The sequence below is a fragment of the Ostrinia nubilalis genome, chromosome 24, assembly GCF_963855985.1.
Source record: "Ostrinia nubilalis chromosome 24, ilOstNubi1.1, whole genome shotgun sequence".
Taxonomy (NCBI): domain Eukaryota; kingdom Metazoa; phylum Arthropoda; class Insecta; order Lepidoptera; family Crambidae; genus Ostrinia; species Ostrinia nubilalis.
In genome coordinates, this window is record NC_087111.1 from 3,015,284 (window position 1) to 3,037,375 (window position 22,092).

Here is a 22,092-nt window from a genome sequence, read left to right on the forward strand (position 1 = left end):
TTTGACAGAAAAACACTATGACAAATTGTCGTAATAAAATCCTCATCTAAAAAATATAAAACACCTTGTAAACTGTAACTTCGCTCTTCATTACAAAACGAGTTCCATTATTTCTAAGAAAATAAGATTACCTACGTAACAATTACTTTATAACAAGAAAAAACACTGTGTGTAAGTTTACTGAAAGGTCTGGCTTACCTTGAAGAAGAGAAACTTCATATCCCAGGTGATGGAGCCTCAAAACCCAACAGTATCCTTGTCCCTGGACTCCATAACCGACAAGCTGGCCATGCTCCTGCCATGTGATGACAACACCTGCTGCTGCATTCCTCGGAAGAGCACTGTCATCGTCATATCTATCATAAACTTTGTAAGTTGCAATCGTTTCAATAATGTCTTATCTATATTGGTAGCAAATAAAGGGTAGCTTATTATAAATTATCACTGTTATGGGATTTTGCAATAAAACACTTTGATAAAAGTAAACAGATATTTACCCTCCTAACGTTTCAACTCGGTTGCACGAGTCATGGTCGCGGGCAGACTGAAGAGATGCGGCGTCGTCTGCTCAGGCGCGATGAATTTTCTTCACCCACCCGCATTTACACAATATTTTCGTCTGTGGCACAGTCGTTCCGACAAACTAAGTGACAACTAACAGTGCCTGGGTTTCTTATTACTAGCAAACATTACTTTTATCTTCAACTAGCTTTCCGCCCGCGGCTTCGCGCGCGTGGACTACATTATCTACATATTTTACGGAACCCTATTTTTTCCAAAATAAAATTTAGCCTATGTTACTCGTGGATAATGTAGCTTTCGAATGGTGAAAGAATATTTAAAAACGGTCCAGTAGTTTTTGAGCCTATTTATTACAACCAAACAAACAAACAAATAAACAAAGTTTTCCTCTTTATAATATTAGTGTAGATAAATTAATAAAAATCACAAATCTTACTTTGGAAACAGTAATTTACCTAAAGTTAGATAAAGCATGGAGTTAGCTAGATTAGTATTAAATAAATTAGTAAGTAAGTAATTAAGTTAAATTCTATTTTCGTCATTTGTAATAGCGCCTACAGCTTCCAACGTGCAAATTGCCTTCAAACGGATAATGCACTTCGCTCTATGAAAAATCGTGTAGGCGTTTGCACACATACTATTTTAATGCAATTTTTTACTATCCTTTAATTCTCCTTTACCATGCTAGGTTGAATAATGGCGACGTATTTTTACTTTCGAAATTAATGTCGTATACGATTGTCTATAGACATTCTTTTTACTTCGTACATTCGCTCTTTAAATGTATCTAGGTACATTATTTTCTTTATAACATGCTACTTCGTCTCCTGTAACAGCTGGGCTGCATGATGGACCTGATGTCGAGCGACACGTGCATGCACGTGTACTGCGAGATGCGTGAACTTGCCGACTCGCTGCGCAAGCTGCTCGTCACGCTGTTCCAGATGGCCAATCTGCTGCTGCTGCTGGCTTCCGTCTTTGTGAGTGAATCAATACCGTGGACATTTGTTTGTCACCTTACATCTGGTTTGCACTGGAGAGACGATTCTTAACTTTGAACCCCAATAGCTGCATAGGAGTTTCAGCGGGGCGGGGTGGTAACGAGAGGTGGGAATATTCCCCTTCACCAGAGGGTGATCGGGGTGAAATAGGGTTCACCCCCTTTAAGATTTCTTTGCGATAATATAAACCTAATTCACTAAAATAAAGCTCTTTTACAAAAAAAAATAAAAAAATTAAAACGTCACAGCCTAGGCTACAGCGGGTTGCAGACCTAAAGCCAAGCTACTATAGTTTAGCTTCTTTCGCGCGCATAGTTGACGCAGTTTTCCATAGTATTGTGCAAACTGCAAACTATAAAAACACTATGGGTAACTGTGTCAGCTATGCGAGCGAATGAATTTAAACTAACTTTCCTCTAGATTGGCGTGCAACGCGGTTAATAGTTAAATAGATTGATCCTGTCTTCGTCATAAATCAAATAAACATGTTCATCTGAATCCCCTTCCCAGGAGAACGCGCTACTGGTAGACATCTACGTGTGGTACACGCTGGGCTACATCGTGATGGGGCTGGTGGTGGCCATCTACGAGTTCGTGGTCAAGACCAAGCGCGACGGCATCCGTAGCCTCGTCACCTTCGTGCCTGAAGTCGTGTTCCTGTTCGGTAAGTTCGTTCTTTCGTTTCAGCCAAATGACGTCCACTGCTGGACGAAGGTCTCCCCCAAGGATTTCCATAACGACCGGTCCTGCACTGCCCGCATCCAGGCTCTTCCCGCGACCTTCACCAACACTACGTCTTCCGGCCCGTGGTCGCTACTCGAGAACTTTTCTGTCCCAACGGCCATCGTCTCTACGAGCTATACTTATATGTGCCCCGCCCACAATTCTGCGAGCTAAGTATGTCGGTCACTTTGGTTTTTTTTTTTTTTTGTCTTCGGCCCTTTTTCGATTTTGGTTAAAGTACCTAATAAGTCCATCAACTCAAGGGGATCAACAAAACATAGCTTGTAAGCTACGTATTGTTGGATCTCTCTCTCTTTTCACGTTTGGTAGCAGACTGTATCCATTAGCAGACTGCAACTAAACGCCCTTGGAGCTCAGAACTTTCGAAGTTCAATAAAAACTGTGAGCACATTATTAGGTCACTTTGGTTATCCTGCGGAGTTCGGTAATAGGCCCGATTTCCACCAAAATGGAGATTTGTTTTGAATAACCAATCAGATTTCGGAAAGCGCAGTGCAGGACGTCCACGGTGGACCGACCTCATAAAGGTAGCAGGAAGTCACTGGCCGCTACCAATCGGTCAATATGGAAATCATTAGGAGAGGCATATGTTCAGCAGTGGACGTCTTATGGCTGAAATTGATGGTGATGTGGAATGGTATTTCCACATCACCTCTCCGCTCAGCTTCGGTTCGAAAATCTGATTGGTTATTCAAAAGACATCTCTCATCTCCGCTTTGATGGAAACCGGGCTTAATTACAATCATTTATGACCGCGATACGTATCACTTACATTTCAGAGAGCGTGGTACTTGTGGCAATGTCAAAATGATGTCTTCTGACGATATGAAGTATCCCATAAATAGGTAAACCCCTATTTTATGGTAAAAATCAAGGCAGTGTCCACGTCTCCTCATACAAGATTAACATTTTGTCCAACTGTAACTGACTTGGTAGAGTTACTTCCATGGAAAAGTTAATACTCTATAAAAAAGGATTTACCGAGGGCGTTGGCGAAGGCGATCCTACTGATTTCTACTTATCGCCATCGCTATCGCGCACGCGTTAGTTTGGCCGAACTTTAAAACGTTATAAACCGGAATCTCCATCCTCCAAACTAAATGTGAAGGACAAGACACTGCAGTAATTATTTCCTTGTTACAGTCGTGTTCAGGTGCCTCCCCCTGGTGGATTTGTACAGACGTCACCTGTACAGCGCCGCGGCCGCAGCCCCCCCTTTGACCCCTCCCCCTCCTGGCGTGCCCCCCACCCCCGCTCCTACCGTTGCGCCTCCTGTTCCTAAGAAATAAATAACGCAAGATAAATAAACTTTTTCAATTAGTAATGCGAGAGACCAAGAGCTAAGCTTAACGCCCGTATTCACAAACGATGCTTACTTAAGTGAAGCTGCAAATCGAACGCACAGCGTTGAATAGAGCTCTGTGATTGGTTCATGTGTCACCCTGTGCGTCCACGCGCACTGTGAGACCTCATAGTAATGTTTGTGAATATGGACGTAAGTTAGTTTAACTTAGCTCGCATAGTTGAAGCAGTCTTCCATAGTTGTGTGCAAACTATACATTATTAAGCTAATCTAACTTAGTATTGGTCTGTAACCCGCATTATGGTGTGTGTAATGTAGTTGAAATAGCAAACGCTGTAAAGAAATATAAAATAGTCCTAATTCTAGTATTTTCTGGCAAGTGTAAGTTTTAATAAGTAAAATATGTAAAAAACATAGTAAAACGTCATTTATTGCCAACAGACGGATTTAACAGCGGCTTTTGATAAAATTCGATTAGTACCTAAAAATATTTCAAGGGAAACTAGGTAAATTATATTGAAATAAAAAACCGTTTATATTTTAAATATTTTCATTTAATATTTTTGTACTATCTACTATATACATGGTGAATATTAAATATCTATAGAAAAACACATCGTACAACAAACGTAAAACTAACGCGAATAAACTAAAATAGTTAACTCTTACTCGTCGGCGTAAACACTTAACATTAAGGGCGAAAGTAAGTCGAAGAGCAGGCAACGCATCAGCACAACGCTGTTAAGATCCTAAGGCAATAGGCATAAGGTTCACAATCATACACTCAAATGAGACTTGGTTTAAATAATACATAAAATCCAGCGAAAATACACCTTATGCCCTAAACTTTTAGGACCCTATTTGGTACGCAACTCGATGCGATGCGTCGCCTTCACCTCTGCTTACAGACACCCGACTTTCAATACATATTGGAAGCCATTTACTAATATTTACATTCGTATAAATCGCTGAAAATAACAAAGTTAAAATCATTAGCTCTAAACTTAATTTCCTGACCGTACGTCGAAAGACGTGGAAAATTTGTTGTAACGCATACAAAAGGGCACATTTTCGTATAATATTGTAAACGCATTCACGTATATTCGACCGTGATCAAATCGTTATCGCCTCCGAAATGAATTATTATGTCGTCTATGTAAACCAAGAATTTTAGACGGGACATTGATGTAAGTGAATAACGCCAAAATGTCGCCACACTGGTCACCAAGCCTTGGGACCCCATAATATTCGAAAATAATATAATACAAAAAAAAATTGACAATCCATTCATTGCTTGGAACTTGTGTTTTCAAAAAACATTGTTTATCTACACTCCGCAATATGTATTGAACAAAAAATATGTGAACAGAATAGTATTTCTTCAATATGAAATGGTATTCATAATATGTATAATGTATATTACTGAATAAACTAAGTTCAATAATTGCTATTATACAGGCGAGGCTATCATATACTACGAGTACAGCGCAAAGTTAAGGCTCGGTTTCCACCAAAGCGTAGAGATTTCTTCGCTTATCTTTAGTGGAAACCTGGCCTTAGTCGGTTTCTGCAGCTATAGTCAGCGTCAAATAATTCGTGACACTCAAAGTGGGCAAAAAATTAACAACACAACCTTATTTCAGTTGTAACAAAGACGTGTTGAGTTTTTTGGCTACTTTGGATGCCACGAACTATTTCATGCTGACTGTACATAATTTAAATTGGTACGCGACTTTCTTAATTGACTATTATTAATTCTCATGATAAAACATTCCAGATGTATCATTGAGGCATTGTAGTTTAAATCGCATGCAAATCACAAATTCGTATGCGATTTAGAACTCTAAAGGTTAAATATTGAAAGGCGTTTTTTGAATGAATCACAATAATCTACTTACACTATCTGCTAATTGCTATAAAATGGACTCTCAAGTCATTGGTGTTATTTACCTGCTATATAAATTGGTTTTACTATAAAGGCACGAGTGTCGCATTGAGGGAATACCATTCTGTTCACTGAAACTGCAGCACTATTGATACAACGTGATTATGCTTTTTCAAATAAACGATCCAATGCTTTCTCTTTTTCTCTTCAATAATGACAGAAAGAGAGAAAACATTGTTACACATCAGCCATAGTTACATTCAGTCGCATTTATTTTATACAAACGTTCGCGGAATAAAAAATATAAAGAGATTCGTTCAAGTTTTTTTAACATGAAGAAAAAAAAAACTGTCACTTTCACAAATTATAAAATATGTTTACAATTAAAAAACATTTGGCAATGAAAAGTTATTTTTTTACATATTAATATCCTTACCATAATGTGCAAGAAGTGCAATACATTAATTTACATTAAAAATTAACTATTTTTAACGAATGCACAATTTTAGAGCCTCCAGAAAGTGTAACATTTATTTATACAATATACCTACAATATTAAAGGTACATACGTGATTTATAAATGTTACATTGTCTACAGGCACTAGTGAGTGCTAATCAACTATCGCTTTCTCACTCGCACACATTGAAGGATATTTTGCAGTTTATATTTTTAAAATTAGAAAAAAAATCTTAACTCATCTACTTTAGAATAAAACGCACGTTTACAACAAAAAGCTACTTTTCGGCACAAAGTCTTATGAAATTAGAAGAAAGACATGATTTTGGCTACATTTCCATACATTTTCTGAACATAATTTAACCTGTTTTTACTACTGGTTTTATCATCATATTTTGAACCTTAATGAAAACTAACGAAACAAAAAGTTTTTCTGCCAGTTGCCAATTAACGGGTTAATAAAAAGTAAAGAATATTTCATGATATCTTAATTACATTGTTTCAATTCCGTCTTAGCTAAATTATATTCATCAGCCTGACATTAGTTTTGGTCGGCAAAACCTACCAAAAATATATATTGAACACTTAAAGCAAGAACACTTGAAAAGTACACTTTATGGATGCTTCTGTTACACGCAAATAGTACAGTCGGTTTGGAAAATGTGTTAAAACAAAATAGCCCGTTTCCCGCCAAAGTGGTTAAATTACATGTGATTGCAGAAAAAACTAGTGTGCGGTCAACAACTATTAAACTTTGATGTACTGATACATAATAATCAGTTAAGGCACAAAATATTGCCACGTTGTCAGTCGTTCGAAGGCAATTTCGGTATGGAATTTATTTTTCCGACTGTACGTTTCGCTAAAGATGAAGCAGGGTTTTATACAATATATTTTTATACTTATCTATAGAATAAGGCTTCAAGGGCATAAATTATACAAATATACACGCCCAATTACGTACAGCCACTCGTAAGTTATAAGTTTATCTCTTTCTCGCCTTAGTTTATGAAAAGAGAAGACAAAACATTGTTTTTTGCCACATTTAATGGCTTATTAGTTTGTCTATAAGAGCTATTTTCGAACAGATAATTCTAGAGCATTTAAATTCTCAAATATTTTGTTTTCTTTCTTTATTTATTAGCGAGATAAAGCGATACACTTATTTTCGTATCATTATTTACCGGAATAATACATTTTTCACTTCAAAATGGGAAAAACTATGCTACAATAAACTATAATATTTCAAAGCAATCTGGTACTACGGCAGTATCCAATAAGGCTGAAATTTCCACGTCTGCCTGACGAGGCTTATTTAAATTTATTACAAAAAATATTCAAGTATTTACTGGATTTTTTTATTTGTAGCGACAAAAACGAGAATTTAATAAAAATAAATTAGCAAAAATGATTCAAAAAAATTTCCTTATTTTTAATTTAAAAAATGTAATAATTTACATGAATGCCAAAAATTTACAAAAATGTATGTTCTAATAAAGTATCGTAGCTGGAAAATTACGAACTATAGGGGTCCAAAGGCAACTTTAATAAGTTTTTCAACATCTAATATGCTTTCTTGTGCAGTTTAAAACCTTTTTTTTTTTAATATAAAATATAAACAAGATCACTGTGGATCTACGTTCACCAATTTTGACTCTAAAGTTAATTTTTCGCTACAGAATTTTCAGTCAATTAAAAAAAGTGTTATCCAGTCAAGAAAAAAATTTGGCACTAGATACCGACACGCCTATTGACCACCCAGTGAGATCATATCTACATAAAATAAACATCTTAAACCGTAAACTAACGTTCGGCCAAACCAATGCGTGCAGCCTGCGTGCGCGATGGCGATCACTGCGCGTAAAGAAACTGCGCGGAATTTTAAATTCTAAAACGCGAACGCAGTGTGAACAACTTATGCTTCAACCACACCAACGCGTGCAGATCAAAGAGAAATGACAGAATTACCCAACCGAATTTAAAATTCCGCCGTTTTTAAATCAGAAACGTCTGATCGCCGAACGACGCTGTATAGATCGCCATGGCCAACGATAGATGGGGATTCTCAAATGGTTCAAACTTGTAGTGCAATTGTGGTTGAGTTCCACAGTCGATGAAGCACATAATGTCGCGCCCTGCGTGCCCAAATAACTGCACGCAGGAAGATTTAATTAATGCTACTGACAGACACTCTTGTAGCAGAGTTTTGGGCTGACACTGTGTAGGTTTGTTGCTGTCGACAGAAGAATGATAGGATGCGTTGATGTGAACGCATTGCTGAAAATTCATACACGACGTCTGATCGCCATCGCGCACGCAGGCTACACGCGTTGGTTTGGCTGAACCATAAGCATTTACAAAAACTAATAATGACAACCATACAAAACAACTAAAAGATATTCTCTCAATCAACCGGTGATAATAATATCGAATTGATTTTCACTATACAACTTAAAACTTCAGAGAAAATAATACGGGTACGGTTTGTTTAAACATAGACAAGACAATATGGGAAAAACCAAAATCTTATTGCATGCGAATTTACTAGATAACTTATATGTTAAAGGCAAGGTAAATCACGAAAAAAAATAGATTTACACTAATCATATTACATAGTTTCCAAAAAAACGCATGCTACAGAACTGTAAAGGATTCGATATAATATGTATTATGTAAGTATACTGTTATTTAGTAAAAACCATTTATACAAGATCAACTACAGAGCTTAAAAGCAATAGCATAAGGTATAATATCGTTACTAACATGAATTTGTACTTATTGCAGGATTCACTACAAAATACATGTCCACATTAGTAAATACCTAAGTCATTGTTATTTAGAATACGCACCACAGTCTCGTATTGTGATTTATTTTTTAGAATAATCACGTGAATGCTGCTGATATGGGCTATGACCAGTGGTGATGGCCAAAAGTAAGAAATGCATTCGCCACATTTTTCCAAGTATCATATTAATTTTACCAAGAACAATTGACATTATTATGACATATTTTATCCTTATGATCCCTGGGCCACACACATCGTGATTATATTCCGGCAACAACGGTCCGTTGTCAACGGAGCGGACTTTTGCGACTGCAAAAAGAAGCACCGAAGAATACTTGGCTACATCGCAGCAGCGTTAATCTTCAGTTTATCGCTATATGTGTGGCCCTGGGGGAGTGTCTAAAGATAAAGGTTGTTTGGTTTAAAAAAAAATATTCGACTATTCAATAGTAAATGCCAAATATAACATTGGAGAAAAATAGAAGTCCTAATTATGTCTAAGGATGTTTGGACTAAATAAAAATATTTTCTTTCTCTTTCAATTAGGTACATAGAATGGATTTCGCGAATTGCCAACAATTGATTTTACGTGCAACGCCAATAACTGATCTGCCTTACGATATTTTTATTTATCACACAGTAGCGATATTTTAGTAGGTTATTCCATTAAAGTCTTATGCGATTCTCTGTCTGATGTTTTAAACATCAACAACAACATCTACCGATCAAAAATTATTATGCATGTTTGAAAAGCATTATTCTCTAACAAAAAACAATGTTTTGGTCCCTTGCGAATTCAGTCCAGGTTATTTAGAATGTTTTAGCAATTCAAATCTCGTTTAGGCAAACATTTACGATTATTGTAGGTTTAAAATGTCTAATGATGTAACTGAATATTTCTTATGCTTCTCTACGATATTTTAGAATACCTGTTGCTAAAAAGCAAGTTTAAAGCTTATGTGTATTACAAAGAGCGTGCATTCATAGCGGTGGTAGCTCGTATATAAACAAAATAAAGACGTACTAACATGATGTGCTTCATCGCCGATCGTGGCTCCAAAAAAACAATGATGTATTTAATGTTGAGTTGAAAATACAATTCTCGATATATCACCAGGTGAACAGAACAGTACATTCTGTACTCTCCTTTTAATCTCTCTATACATTATAAGAAAAAAAAGCTAGTATCTTGCTTTTTATCTATTCAAGCCAGTTATAAAATCGAAAACTTCATATTCCTTAGTTACGTACTATTAAAACTCAGTCCTTTACACGTCTTCGAACCCAGTGGTGTGAGATGAGACGAAGCATAGACAATGTAACTTACAACGAAACCTTTTTCAGCGCAATACTCGTATAGCGCCATCTAGCGCTATACTTTAAAAACTACAAAGAAACTAGCGCCATCTATACTTACGAGCTAAAGTATGGAATCACCCCCTTGTGTTTTGTTATTCTGAGCGATCATAAGGACTGAATGACTGGTATCAATTTAAAGTATAAAATATTACTTTTAAAATTGTACCATTTTTATTTATCTTCTATTAAAGTCCGGTCGCCGAGCAGATAGAATTTCATCCAATGACCCTAAGCTACCCATCCTTATGTGCGACCGCACGTAATTAATTATATTGCTGTCGCGACTGTGCGACGGGCGGCCGCAGTGAGTGTTCGAGCGCGACAGCAATATAATTACATGCGAGCGATAAAGATGGGTAGCTTGGGGTCATTGGACGAAATTCTATCTGCTCGGCGACCGGACTTTAGTCATTTAGTTTTTAAGATCGCTCGGGACAAAACACAATGGGATGATTCCATACTTTTGCTCGCAAGTCTAGTTTTAAGTTACATTATCTAATGCAATTGAAAAACCACAATACGACACTGTACTCAAGACTTAACTCACGCTCTGGTTAGCTATAGACACAACTGGTTGCTGGTTATTCGCCGATATGACCGTAGATCCGGGTGGTATCTTTTGGGGCACCATTCCGTCTATGTGCCGGTATTTCTTGAGCCGGGTCCACTGGCCGTTGTTGTAGTTCATTTGGAAGTGCATTTCGGAGAGCATTGTGAGGTAGGTGTCGTCCGATTGCAGAACGTTCTCTATGTTTTCTGATAGTTTTATTGTTACTATGTTGCCTAGGTTTGGACAAGGGTTATCTGGAAAGATAGAAGTTGTGATTAGCTTAGTAAAATGTCAGATGACTATGCTGGATTTTTATATTAAATTCTAATCCAAATCCGTCCGTCAACTGTCAAATGTCAATATGTGTTTGGCGTTTGGTCAAAATATCTACGGTTTTCGATGTTTTTACATTTTCATATTGTTTATAAGACTGTTTAAACAATATTAAAGTGTAAACGCATAAAATATATGGATATTTTTGCTCGAAAACAGATTCAAATTTGACAGTTGCAATCCGGATTTGGACTCTGATTGAATATGGGAAATATAGAAAGTCACCCATACGCGTAAGGTTATACGCGTATGGGTGACTTTTTGTCACCGTGACAGTATATCTTTATCTTTTACACTTTTATAAAGAGGAAAAGAGAGACAAGGTAGTACTTATTCTTATCTACTGAGAAACATACTGTCACGGCGACTAAAATTTTCCCGATGGATAATATTCAACGATGACGGGATGACTTCTTACATTGGTAACTTTTTATTGGTTCAAATGTTAAAATATAAGCATCTCCTAAAAAAGAGTTGTATAAAGAGTGTTGTAGCCACTACCTTTTAGGTCGTCAGTCCATCGAGCTGTATAGTAACTTACAATACTAATAGGCCATGAATGCTGGTACAGTGATACATACCCCGTGAGCCGGCCATGAAGCCAAGTATAAGCGCTTTTTCGGGGCGCGTGACGCGATTCGCGTTCCGGAACATATCCTGAGCTTCAAGCATTTGCTCGCGCTGGAACAAAAACACATTATAATTACAGAAAAAGAAATTACTAAATGTTTTCCATTCAAATATTTTTAATTGTTACCAATGAATTATTAAGGGGAAATCTCGACATCAAATGTAAAATGGTGCTTTCAACTATCTTATCAATACTACCTAGCTCACACTAGTAATCAATCTTGTAATTTTTTTCAAAAAGAGGCTGACAATAGTGACTTAGTTTCTTGCGCTGTTTCTCAGCGCTGGCCCATATTACTGTCCCGAAGCAGTGGTAGGGTTGGGACGAGATAAAATGTTCTTTAGGAGTCTACTTGCATAAATAAACAGTTTGAATTTGAACTGTTGTTTATGGACAGTTATAAAATTACAGGGCTGTAGAACTCGACTTAATCTTTTTTTTTAGAACTAATGGATCCTATTAATATTATAAATGCGAAAGTTTGGATGTCTGGATATTTGTTACTCTTTCACACAAAAACTACTGAACGGATTTTGTTGAAACATATTATTATTGTTTGTAACCCAGATTAACATATAGGCTATAATTTATGCCGATCTGTGACACTAAATTTCACGCGGGTGAAGCCGCGGGCAAAAGCCAGTATTCTATAACGGGCGCTCATTCTATGCGATCTGTAGTATTTGCGGATTCAGAGCAAATATCGTATTACACGTCACGTTTTTGACGAATCAGCACCTTATTAGTGAGTATACAAGGTACAGTATAACACTTTTGGTTGGTGGTAGGGCTTGTTCTATGTCCGCCTGGCTAGCTACCACCATCTTACCTGAGTCTGTCGCCATAACAACAATGTTAACAGCATTGTTGTGTTCCGGCAGTTAGAGGTAAGATAGCCAGTTCCTCCGTGGTTGAGGATTCCGAGTGAAGCTCGCTTCCACCTTCGGCCTGATCGTCACTTACCATCAGGTGAGAAACAGGCCAAGAGCTTCCTCATTGTGGATAAAAATAAAACTTACCGTGAGCGAGAGCCCCCGTCTTGGGAGCAGCTGTGGACTGGGCGTGGCGTGAGTCGCGGCCGCTGCCGGTCGCTCGGCTTGCACCTGCTGGATAAACAAACATAATATTATTTTATTATTATTAGTTATTTTAACGACCTACTACAGAATCAAAGGTGAAGGTCGCGGGAGGTGCCTGGATGCGAGCGGCGCAGGACCGGTCTTTGTGGAAATCCTTGGGGAGGCCTTTGTCCAGCAGTGGACGTCTTTCGGCTGAAAAGAAACGAACTACAGAATTGCAATTGATTTTGAACTTTACACATATGACAGATTACAAACTCATTTGGTGAAATCCTTCATTTTAATCATAGGCAAGTGATGTATAGCGATGATATGAATGTGTCAAACTGGCCGATTTGATATGAGGAACGCTGTTGCTGGTTGGAGCCCCGCCACCTTCGCACTCGACTGTTGTGGTCAACCCATTCGTATCACAAACATATTGAGCTTAGTGCGGTCAGCGTCAAATAGTTCGTGACACACAAGTAGTCAATAAGTTCGCAATACGATTTTGTTGCAATTGAGAAGTTTCCAATTTATTTGTATTAATAAAACTTGAAAATGCAAGTAAAACCAATTATATCTGTGAAAGAATCATGAAAATATCTCTACAAGTAAAGTTACAGGGCCCTAAAGATGCGCATAACAAATATTTCGCGCCATTTGAACGGTGACGTCACGCCACTCATTCGGAGTACAAACAGTGAATCACCCAGCCCGCGGCTTCGTACGCGTGGATCCCGTTTTACCCCCTTCATCTATCTTACGCGGTTTAGATTTTTTCATACAAATGTTTTTTCCCGCTAACTCCCGTTCCCGTGGGAATTTTGCAATATCCTGTTGTAACTAAGCTTTAAGTTTACTAAGGTACCTTCAAGCGTCTAACTTAAGCGGTTTAGATTTTTCATACAAAAGGATTTTCCCGCTAATTCCCCTTCCCGTGGGAATTTCGGGAATTCCTTTCTTAGTGCACCTCTACGGTACCTAAGCTGTCCCTTCCAAATTTCAAGTGCCTACATTTAGCCGTTTAGGCTGTGCGTTGATATGTCAGTCAGTCAGTCAGTTTCTCTTTTTATATAATTATTTAGACTAGCGGCCGCCCGCGACTTCGTACGCGTGGATCCCGTTTTACCCCCTTCATCTATCTTACGCGGTTTAGATTTTTTCATACAAATATATTTAGATACGCACCGGCTGCGGTTGCTGCACTGGCTGCGGTGGCGGTTGCGGTTGCACCGCGTGTAGTGCGGGCACGGGCGCTTGACTGCGCGCCGCCGCTGGTTGCACCACCGTTTGGGTCACCTGCAGAACATAAACATGGTTAAACCAGGCCTGTTCATCTCCGCGAGTTTACATCGAAAACAAAACACGCACAATGGCCCACCTACAGGACACTATTCGACAAGGCCTCACATACGAGCGAACATTGACTCACGCACGCGCATTCTTGTGTATGATGGAAGAAAATAAAGAAAATGGTGTACTAAATACTGTGCAGTATTTAACTGCCTAAATAATAATAAAAACACAGAATGTACCGTTTTAAGTTGCCTCAAAACACTGAGAGGTAAATAAGTAGTTAAGTAATATTATTCATGATAATTCATGCTAAATCATGTATTTCCTCCGCCATTTTCCGCAGTTTGGCACCTCACGTCACATCATTTTACCGAAGTCAGCCCTATAGCTTCGGCGCAGTGCCGATCACTGACGTTTGTCAACAAAATGGTGCTTGACTCTTGAGACAGGCTAAATTACACCATATTGTTAATGGCATTGAGCATACATTTTTTTAAATACCTTCGCGAAGTAAAACTTCTGTACGTAGTACTTATTATTATTCTGTGGTTAAACGCTTGATTGTGTCACCTGCGGAACATAATACTGGTAAACACTTTGTGATACAAATTTTGTTCTAGTCTATACGACTGTCCGTACTTTTATTATTGACCACCACATTTTGAACCTTATCCGCTTGTGTTAAGGTACTGACCGGTTGATATTTTGCAGAAGCACCACTTAACCCTTTATATGGCAGTGGGAATATAATTCCCACCATATTTTGAACCTAATTCGTTTGTCATAAGTTATTACTGGTTGATACTTTGCAGCAGCACCACATCAACACTTCATACGGTAGTGGGACTATAGTTTTCACATTTTGAACCTTATTCGCTTGTGTTAAGTACTGACCGGCTTGATGTTCTGCAGCAGCACGGCCTTGCCGCCCGGCTGCAGGACAACCCTTTATACGGCAGTAAGAATATAGTTCCCACGGTGGGAATATAGTTCCCATGGTGGGAATATATTTCCCACCACATTTTGAACCTAATTCGCTTGTTTTGAGATACTACCGGTTGATATTTTGAAGCAGCACCACACTATCTCTTTATACGGCTTCTCTTTACAGTGGGAATATATTTCCAACATGGTACTGACCGGCTTGATGTTCTGCAGCAGCACGGCCTTGCCGCCCGGCTGCAGGATGACGGCGGAGGTGTTGAGCAGGTTCTGAGCTGACAGCAGCAGCGGCTTGCCCGCCTGCCCCGCTATTAGAAGCTTCGGCTGTTGACCCAGGACGATTGGTTTCGCTCCCGTGCCCTGGGGAAATAACGGTTGTTTTAGTAAATAAAATAGTTTAAATCGTACACAATACAACATAATTTATAGCACAAAAAAACGAATGAAGAAAAAAAAGACGAATTGAGAATCTCCTCTTCTTTAAAAGGAAACGGTATTGCCACCCTGTTGCATTAGGGTGCCCGTTTCAATGGGACTTAAAGAGGCTACGAGTCATGATACTGGTTTTAGTAGGTCCCATATGGAGTAAAAAAACAATAACTTGGTTGCTTTGTGTGACTGAATAAGGCGGATGCATTAACATAATCGTTCATGTACAAAAATACTGAGTCAGTGTCTGAGATGAGATATAGGAACGGCATGGGAGGGTGTTTTTGTGACGTCACATGTCAACAAGAATTCAGATGTTCAGACTTCTATGATCTGTCACGTCATATGCCGTTACGTTATGCGCTAGGCCTATAGTGTCATATTATTTATATTAGAAGTAATGTTGGATTTCATTCAATCAAATCTATCTTTTATTAAGGTACGCGCGCACGCGTGACTTTTTTGTCGCCTGTGACAGTATTATCCGTGAGTGTAGTGTATCTGTTTCTTTTACACTTTTATAAAGAGAAAAAGACAGACATATTTTCACGGGCTCAAGAACTGAACTCCGAAAAACGTTACTTCGAACGTTACTCCGACACTACTAAACTCAGACAAAGGATATTACGCCTTTGTCTGAGTAGTGTAGTGTCGAAGTAAAGTCATGTCGATATTCAGTACTGTCAAAGTAAAGTCATGTCGATATTCAGTAGTGTCGGAGTAACGTAATGTCGAAGTAACGTTTGTCGGAGTTTATTATCAAGAATAACATTTATTGCTGTTCGCTTCTCGGGCTTTTGGCTAAGATCACATTGTAATAACCATGCCTACATTGAATCCATCCTTCGATACGGGGTTATTCTATGGGGTAACAGTACAAACAAAAATATGGTATTTATAGCACAAAAAAGGTGTAACAGAGCCATATGTGGAATTTCTCCTCGCGAGTCCTGCAGGCCACTATTTAAAAGCCTCGGACTACTGCCATTCCCATGCCTGTATATTTATGAAGTAGCAATTTTCGTACACAAAAATCCGGAGCTCTTTCAAAAAGCGGGTAATTTTCATCTTAGATATCCCCATAGACTGATATTAAGTGATATACCAAAATCAACAAAGTATGGGAAAAGCTGTATTTGTATGTGTGTTCGAATCTATAATAAAATTCCAAATGAATTTAAACTGCTCACTATTAATTTGTTTAAGAATAGACTATATAAATGGCTAAACAAACATAGCTTCTATGACATGAAGGATTTCTTTCCGACATAACATTCGTGCTAAGCTGATTATTAATATTTTGTTGCCATTATTGTAAATTGAAATGAATTGACTTAAATTGAATTCTGACATTATTGTAACTGAAACATTATTATGAACTTATTGTATTAATTAATTAGATTCCAACTACTGTATATAAAATATTTGCATGCATTCTTTGATGAAGCAGAACATGAGCACATTTCGACCATGTAACACTGATATCTAATTATGTATACCATGTTTTAAGCAAATAAATAAATTATCTTATCTTATCTTATCTTATCTAACTATTGCTATGTACTATGTACATACCTGTACGAGTAGCGGGCTGGTGAGCGGCGGCGGACGGTCGGGCGCGGGCGGCGCTGGCTCGGACTCCGGCGCGGGCTCGGGCGCCGCCTCTGTCGCTGCCGTCGGTTCGCTCGCACTCGCCGCTGTGGACGAACATTTGACGTGGTTAGAAACAGAGTAAATACAAATGAGTAGGTTATCTTCATAGAAACGCACCGAGCGCGGTTTGTTTGTACGCACACACTGACAAAATTTAGCGTGGATTAGCGAGGAGCCAGTCGTGGTTGCGCCGAATTTTGTCAGTGTGTGCGTGCGCGCCGCATACGTATATTAGAAACGCCTGTAGCCCTACAGTAGAGTAGATTTTGGTGACGGAATTTCTAGTGCTACTGCTTTTCCACTGGCATGTATGGTCCCGCAGTGTTGAACGGTTAAAACAAAGTGTAAGGCGGTTATCACACTGCGCCGCGCTCCGTCGTTACACGTTATAGAATTACTATCTTGCTTAACACCATTGTAAATTTAGTATTAATCTAACCAAATAATGTAATCTATTGTGTTTTCCAATAAAATAAAAAAATAAAAATTCAATCCTAGTCGACCACTACCAACTTATTTGTCAAAACATGGATTTATCAATGGTATAATATCTTTCTCATGTTAAAAGCAAATAAATATTGCTAATTTCTGATTGACATGCTTCGTATATGTGTTATAGTCAAACCTCGAAGTTCCGGCACTCCTAGGTTTGACTAGTCAATCCTCAGGTCTGACTAGAAGTCTTAGTCAAAGCCCAAACATTTCGGCCTTTGACTAAATAATGTTAGTCAAACCTAGGAGTAACTAATTTGGTCAGGCAAAGGTCGAAACTCAATTTAATGAAATCGGGGTTTGACTAGTCAAACCTCAATTAAGACTTTAAACTATACTTAATTCTGATCTCGAACTTATTGCATAGGCGTTACAACGGTCGGTTTTCACGCGCACGCGCAGCTATCTCTTTAGGTGAAGGTACGAGTAACTAAACTTATACAGTACTGAGGTTGGTTGTCAGTGTTTCTAGATCGATCTTGAATAATTACTAATTTTTAGGGTTCTGTTACCTTAAAGGATAAAGAGTTTAGACCCTATTATTATGACTTCGCTAAATGCTGTCTCATGAATCATTCACTTAAAAAATAAATAATTAATAAAATACTTAAATATTTAAGGGGGGCTCCCATACAGCAAACGTGACTTGTTGCAGTTTTTTACTTGATATTAATTAAAACGTAAACAGGTGAACCCTTGAAATATTCACATAATTTTATTTGCATTTTAAAAATAAATCATAAAATTAAAATAAAATAAATATTTAAGGGGGCTCCCATACAACAAAAGAGTCGCACGGAACCCTTCGTGAGCGAATCCGACTCACACATGCCTGGTTTTCTATTTGCCGTCTACTTTTGACCGAGTCTGTCAGTCGTTTCTAGGATTGACTAGGCAAAGCCCGAAACAGATTATTTTAGTTTCGACGTTTGACTGAACCGTTTAGGCACTTCTAGGTTTGACTTAGTCAAAGGCCGAAATAAGAATTTACTTCGGGGTTTGCCTGAAGGCCTTGGTCAAACCTAGGATAGACCAGTCATTCCGCGAAGAGACTGCATATCGACCTTTGACTATGACATATGCACGTAAAACCATTATTTGTATGTACAGAGGGCTGATCAAGATTTTACAATGTAGCATCTTATGTAGAGTAGTTAATGTTTTGTCAGATATACCTAATCTGATCATTCTGCGGTCCAATAGGCCGGATCGCGCCCCGATTTCGAGTAATCTTTTAGAGTAGGCGCACACCGTTGATTTTCGTCGGCCGATAGTTTAGTCGGGCAGTTGATAAGTATGGGCATGTATGGGAGTGCGCACACTACGTCGATTCGATTTGGCCGATTCTTCATACAAATTAAAATCGGGCACAACTATCGGCCAACTAAAAATCAACGGTGTAAGCCTACTCTTAGCAGACAATAGGTCAGGAGTTCGTGTCCTATGTAAATACACTCAACATCAAATAAACCGCACCTTCCGCGACGCGAACTTTAATGATTTTCTTCTGACACAATCATTGTACCCCAACAATATTGGTGTTATTTGAAAGCCCAATAAATATCCTTAAAGAAAAATACATTTCATTTCTAAATAAATAATTAACATATACCATAAATGTGACTTGAAAATAGACCTCACTTTGGGCTCACCTCTGGGATCAATCAGACCAATTTTTATGGTTATAAAACCAAATAAAGATCTCACGTGTCCTCTTTAACAGATGGATAGCGATTAATCCCAACTTAACAGTTTTAAAGTCATAAAAAATGGCTATAGCGTAACTACCTATTTTTTGAAGAAGTGACTCTGGATCCTTGTAAAGACACATTTTTGGGGTAAAAACCTTTCCTTTAATGAAATGAAGTTTAAAACTAGGCTTTCAAATGGTACCAATGTTGGTGGGAAGTGGGGATGCATACGTTTGATAAGTGCTTGTCGCGGGAGGTGCGATTTATTTGATGCCGAGTGTAGTTGATTTTACGTGAAAAATCATGTTATACCACTAGTGTACTTACCGGCTGGTTCTGGTTCCGTCTTGGCTGGTAACAGGCCCTTGGCGAAGTCAGGCGGCGGCGGCGACGCGGGCGCCGCGGGCTGGGCTTTCTTTGCGCCTTCTTCCATTTCTGAAACAACTCGTACTCTTTAGTCTTTAAGTAATATTAACCTTATTAATATGACTGTATGTTCCACATATTATTATTATGTTCTTTATGAGACTTAAACGTACGTATCCCTCGAAACTACACATATTTCAAGTTGATAAAGATGAAATCAATCACTCACCAAGCCCTGATCTAGAGATAGTAGGGAATTTAGTGACAGAACCCCTCCACTTTGGTATAGAAGGCTCATTTTTGCACCAGTTGTTCTTTGGGTGCTCCTGAGTAGATTTCCGTCGGTAGACATCGGGAGCCCCCCCTGTGGTAGCAGGGGGAGGGGGGGCAAGTTTTCTTCTGCCGCGCTTCACTTTAAGGCCCATATCTTAAAAACTATGGGTATTAGGGCAAATGTGGTGTCTTTTCCGGATAATTAAAGGATGGCGAATTCATTTCTAGAACAAACTTTTTGCCTTTTCATACAAAAAAATAGAAATATGGAGTAAAATTCACAAAAACCAAAAAGTTTTTTTTTTAAATAAACGTCGTTTATTTTTAAACCACTGGAGATAATCTAATAAAAAAAATACGTCCTGAAAGCTACATTTATCAGGATTATAAATATATACCATTGTATGGTACTTTTTTTGAAAAAAGTAGGTGAAAAAAAATTTTTCTTCAGGACACAGCGGGCGAATTTTAATGCGCGTCGGAAAAAAAATATTTATTTTATCCATGAATTCATACTATTTGGTTCATAAGCAAGTAAAGATTATTATTTTAGAATTTATTTAGAGTTCCTGGCACATCATGCTACCATGATTTGTATTTTTTCTTCAATTAATTTTGAACTCTATGTGTAGGACATAAGGTTGAAAATAGTTTAAATACATTGTATTATTGAAAATATCATAAGAAGAAAGCACTAAATAAAGAACTTGAATTTGTCTAAACGTCTAATGATTATTATTATTATTTTAATTAACATTTTTATTTCTACTTAACTATTGTACCAGTGATAACGGAAAGGTAAGTGTGAGGAAAGTTAGGATTGACATTATCATAGTACGGGAGATTATTTTTAACAGAAAGGCTACGGCTCTGGTCCACACCCAACCAGTCGGATAAAGGGAAGACTGAGTCGGTTGCTTGCAACTGATCCTATACGCGAACTCCTTGATATACTGCCAGTAGCCAATGCTGATACAAAGCTGTCTGGGTTATTTTATGCAGGGTCACACCTAAGCGTAGTCCACAGCGACCCATTAGGATCTTTATTCCCCCTTTTTTATTCCCTATCATCACAATAAATCCTATCCATTAGTTAAGTGAATTAAGCGTCTGAGTGAAAGCCACCTAATAGTCTTCTGATGCCGGATATGTTGACCCAAGCAGACCCATCCTTACAGTATTAAGTGTTTCATGGACTCCACATTGTATTCCACATGCTCGAGAGCTTCTGTTGTTAGGCCCATTTTGTGGGACATGTGGTTCGTTCCATAATGCCCAGTTTGCGTACCTGTAATTGCTTGGGCATACCTTTGAAAGCAAACTTGGCGGCGCACTGTGGCAGACGAGGCGAAGAAGATCGGCAAGACTTGGAGCGGGATAAAACACATAGCTCAAGACCGAACGCGATGGAGGACTGTTGTGGACGCCCTCTGCCCCATCTAGGGGACATAGGACCATAAGTCAAGTGAGTCATACCTTTGAAAAGTTTTCTTCATGACCCTGTATTTCCCTATAGGAATGATTTGGAGAGGCTTATATCGTTGGAGCTTTCCCATTCAGCCCTGTTATTCTTGGATATGGCCATATTATGGCCATGAGGTACCTAAGCTTTTAGATAAAGGTACTACTATCAGTTCTGACCCAATAGGTATCGTCTCTGACCCTTGTCTCGCTAGACTGTCGGCTCTCTCATTGCATTCGATCCGTGTATGTCCAGGTATCCCACATTAGGGACACTTTGTCATGCCTTCAGAGTTTGTTCATCTTTAAGATTGCATCTAGAATACCTAATTCTAGACTCAACCTTTACTGAGGCCATGGCTTTGTTTGAGTGATGCCTGGCTGTGGCTAAGGATGTAAATATTGCGTTTCTTACACCCCTGTTTTTAGTGCACACATAATTATAGCGTAGAATTCAGCTTGAAATACTGTAGCAAACCTCCTTAAACGTTCACTTTGTTTATTACTACATGCTTGACTATGAACGAGTGCTGTAAGTGCCCACCAACCTATGCAGTTTTGTATCAGTATATCAAGGGCAATAATTATGTCCTTATGATTTTTTAAAATTATTTAAAATTTAGTTGGTTCAAGGGGTTCGCGTATAGGGTCAGTTGCAAGCAACCGACTCAGTCTTCCCTTTACCCGACTGGTTGGGGGTGGACCAGAATCGATAGCAACATGGAGCCTACATGGACCAATTGCCCGTAGCTGCCGAAGCTTGCCTGGAAAGAAGTAGTGCAGAAGCTAGTAAAGCAGACAGCACCTGTCTGAAAAAACAACTATAATGGTCACAGCCGTAGCCTTTGTGCTAAAAA

At 38.5% G+C, this 22,092-nt stretch overlaps 2 protein-coding genes across 2 annotated transcripts in view; one reads left to right on the plus strand and one right to left on the minus strand.

Annotated features, from left to right (window-relative positions):
* Positions 1–8,737, plus strand: LOC135083610 (uncharacterized). The gene is made up of 4 exons (XM_063978308.1): positions 1–370; positions 1,359–1,502; positions 2,034–2,187; positions 8,697–8,737. Exons 1-4 carry the CDS (start codon positions 230–232, stop codon positions 8,735–8,737), a joined length of 480 nt encoding a protein of 159 aa, XP_063834378.1. The 5' UTR covers positions 1–229.
* The window catches only part of LOC135083611 (negative elongation factor A), a 21,686-nt gene continuing 7,590 nt past the window's right edge, over positions 7,997–22,092 (minus strand). The window contains exons 5-10 of the mRNA XM_063978310.1: positions 19,463–19,570; positions 16,875–16,996; positions 15,069–15,230; positions 12,591–12,674; positions 11,522–11,621; positions 7,997–10,861 (exon numbers count right to left, since the gene is read on the minus strand). Of these exons, the coding sequence (XP_063834380.1) occupies positions 10,596–10,861; positions 11,522–11,621; positions 12,591–12,674; positions 15,069–15,230; positions 16,875–16,996; positions 19,463–19,570 (842 nt within the window). The 3' untranslated portion in view covers positions 7,997–10,595. The remainder of the gene's footprint in view (positions 10,862–11,521; positions 11,622–12,590; positions 12,675–15,068; positions 15,231–16,874; positions 16,997–19,462; positions 19,571–22,092) is intronic.

What these genes read in the sequence shown, in the direction of transcription:
- LOC135083610 (XM_063978308.1), top strand. Translation starts at nt 230, where the DNA reads ATGGAGCCTCAAAACCCAACAGTATCCTTGTCCCTGGACTCCATAACC. An exon ending in TCATATCTATCATAAACTTT is followed by an intron (nt 371 to 1,358) that starts GTAAGTTGCAAT and finishes CTCCTGTAACAG; the next exon opens with CTGGGCTGCATGATGGACCT. An exon ending in TGAAGTCGTGTTCCTGTTCG is followed by an intron (nt 2,188 to 8,696) that starts GTAAGTTCGTTC and finishes TACTTATTGCAG; the next exon opens with GATTCACTACAAAATACATG.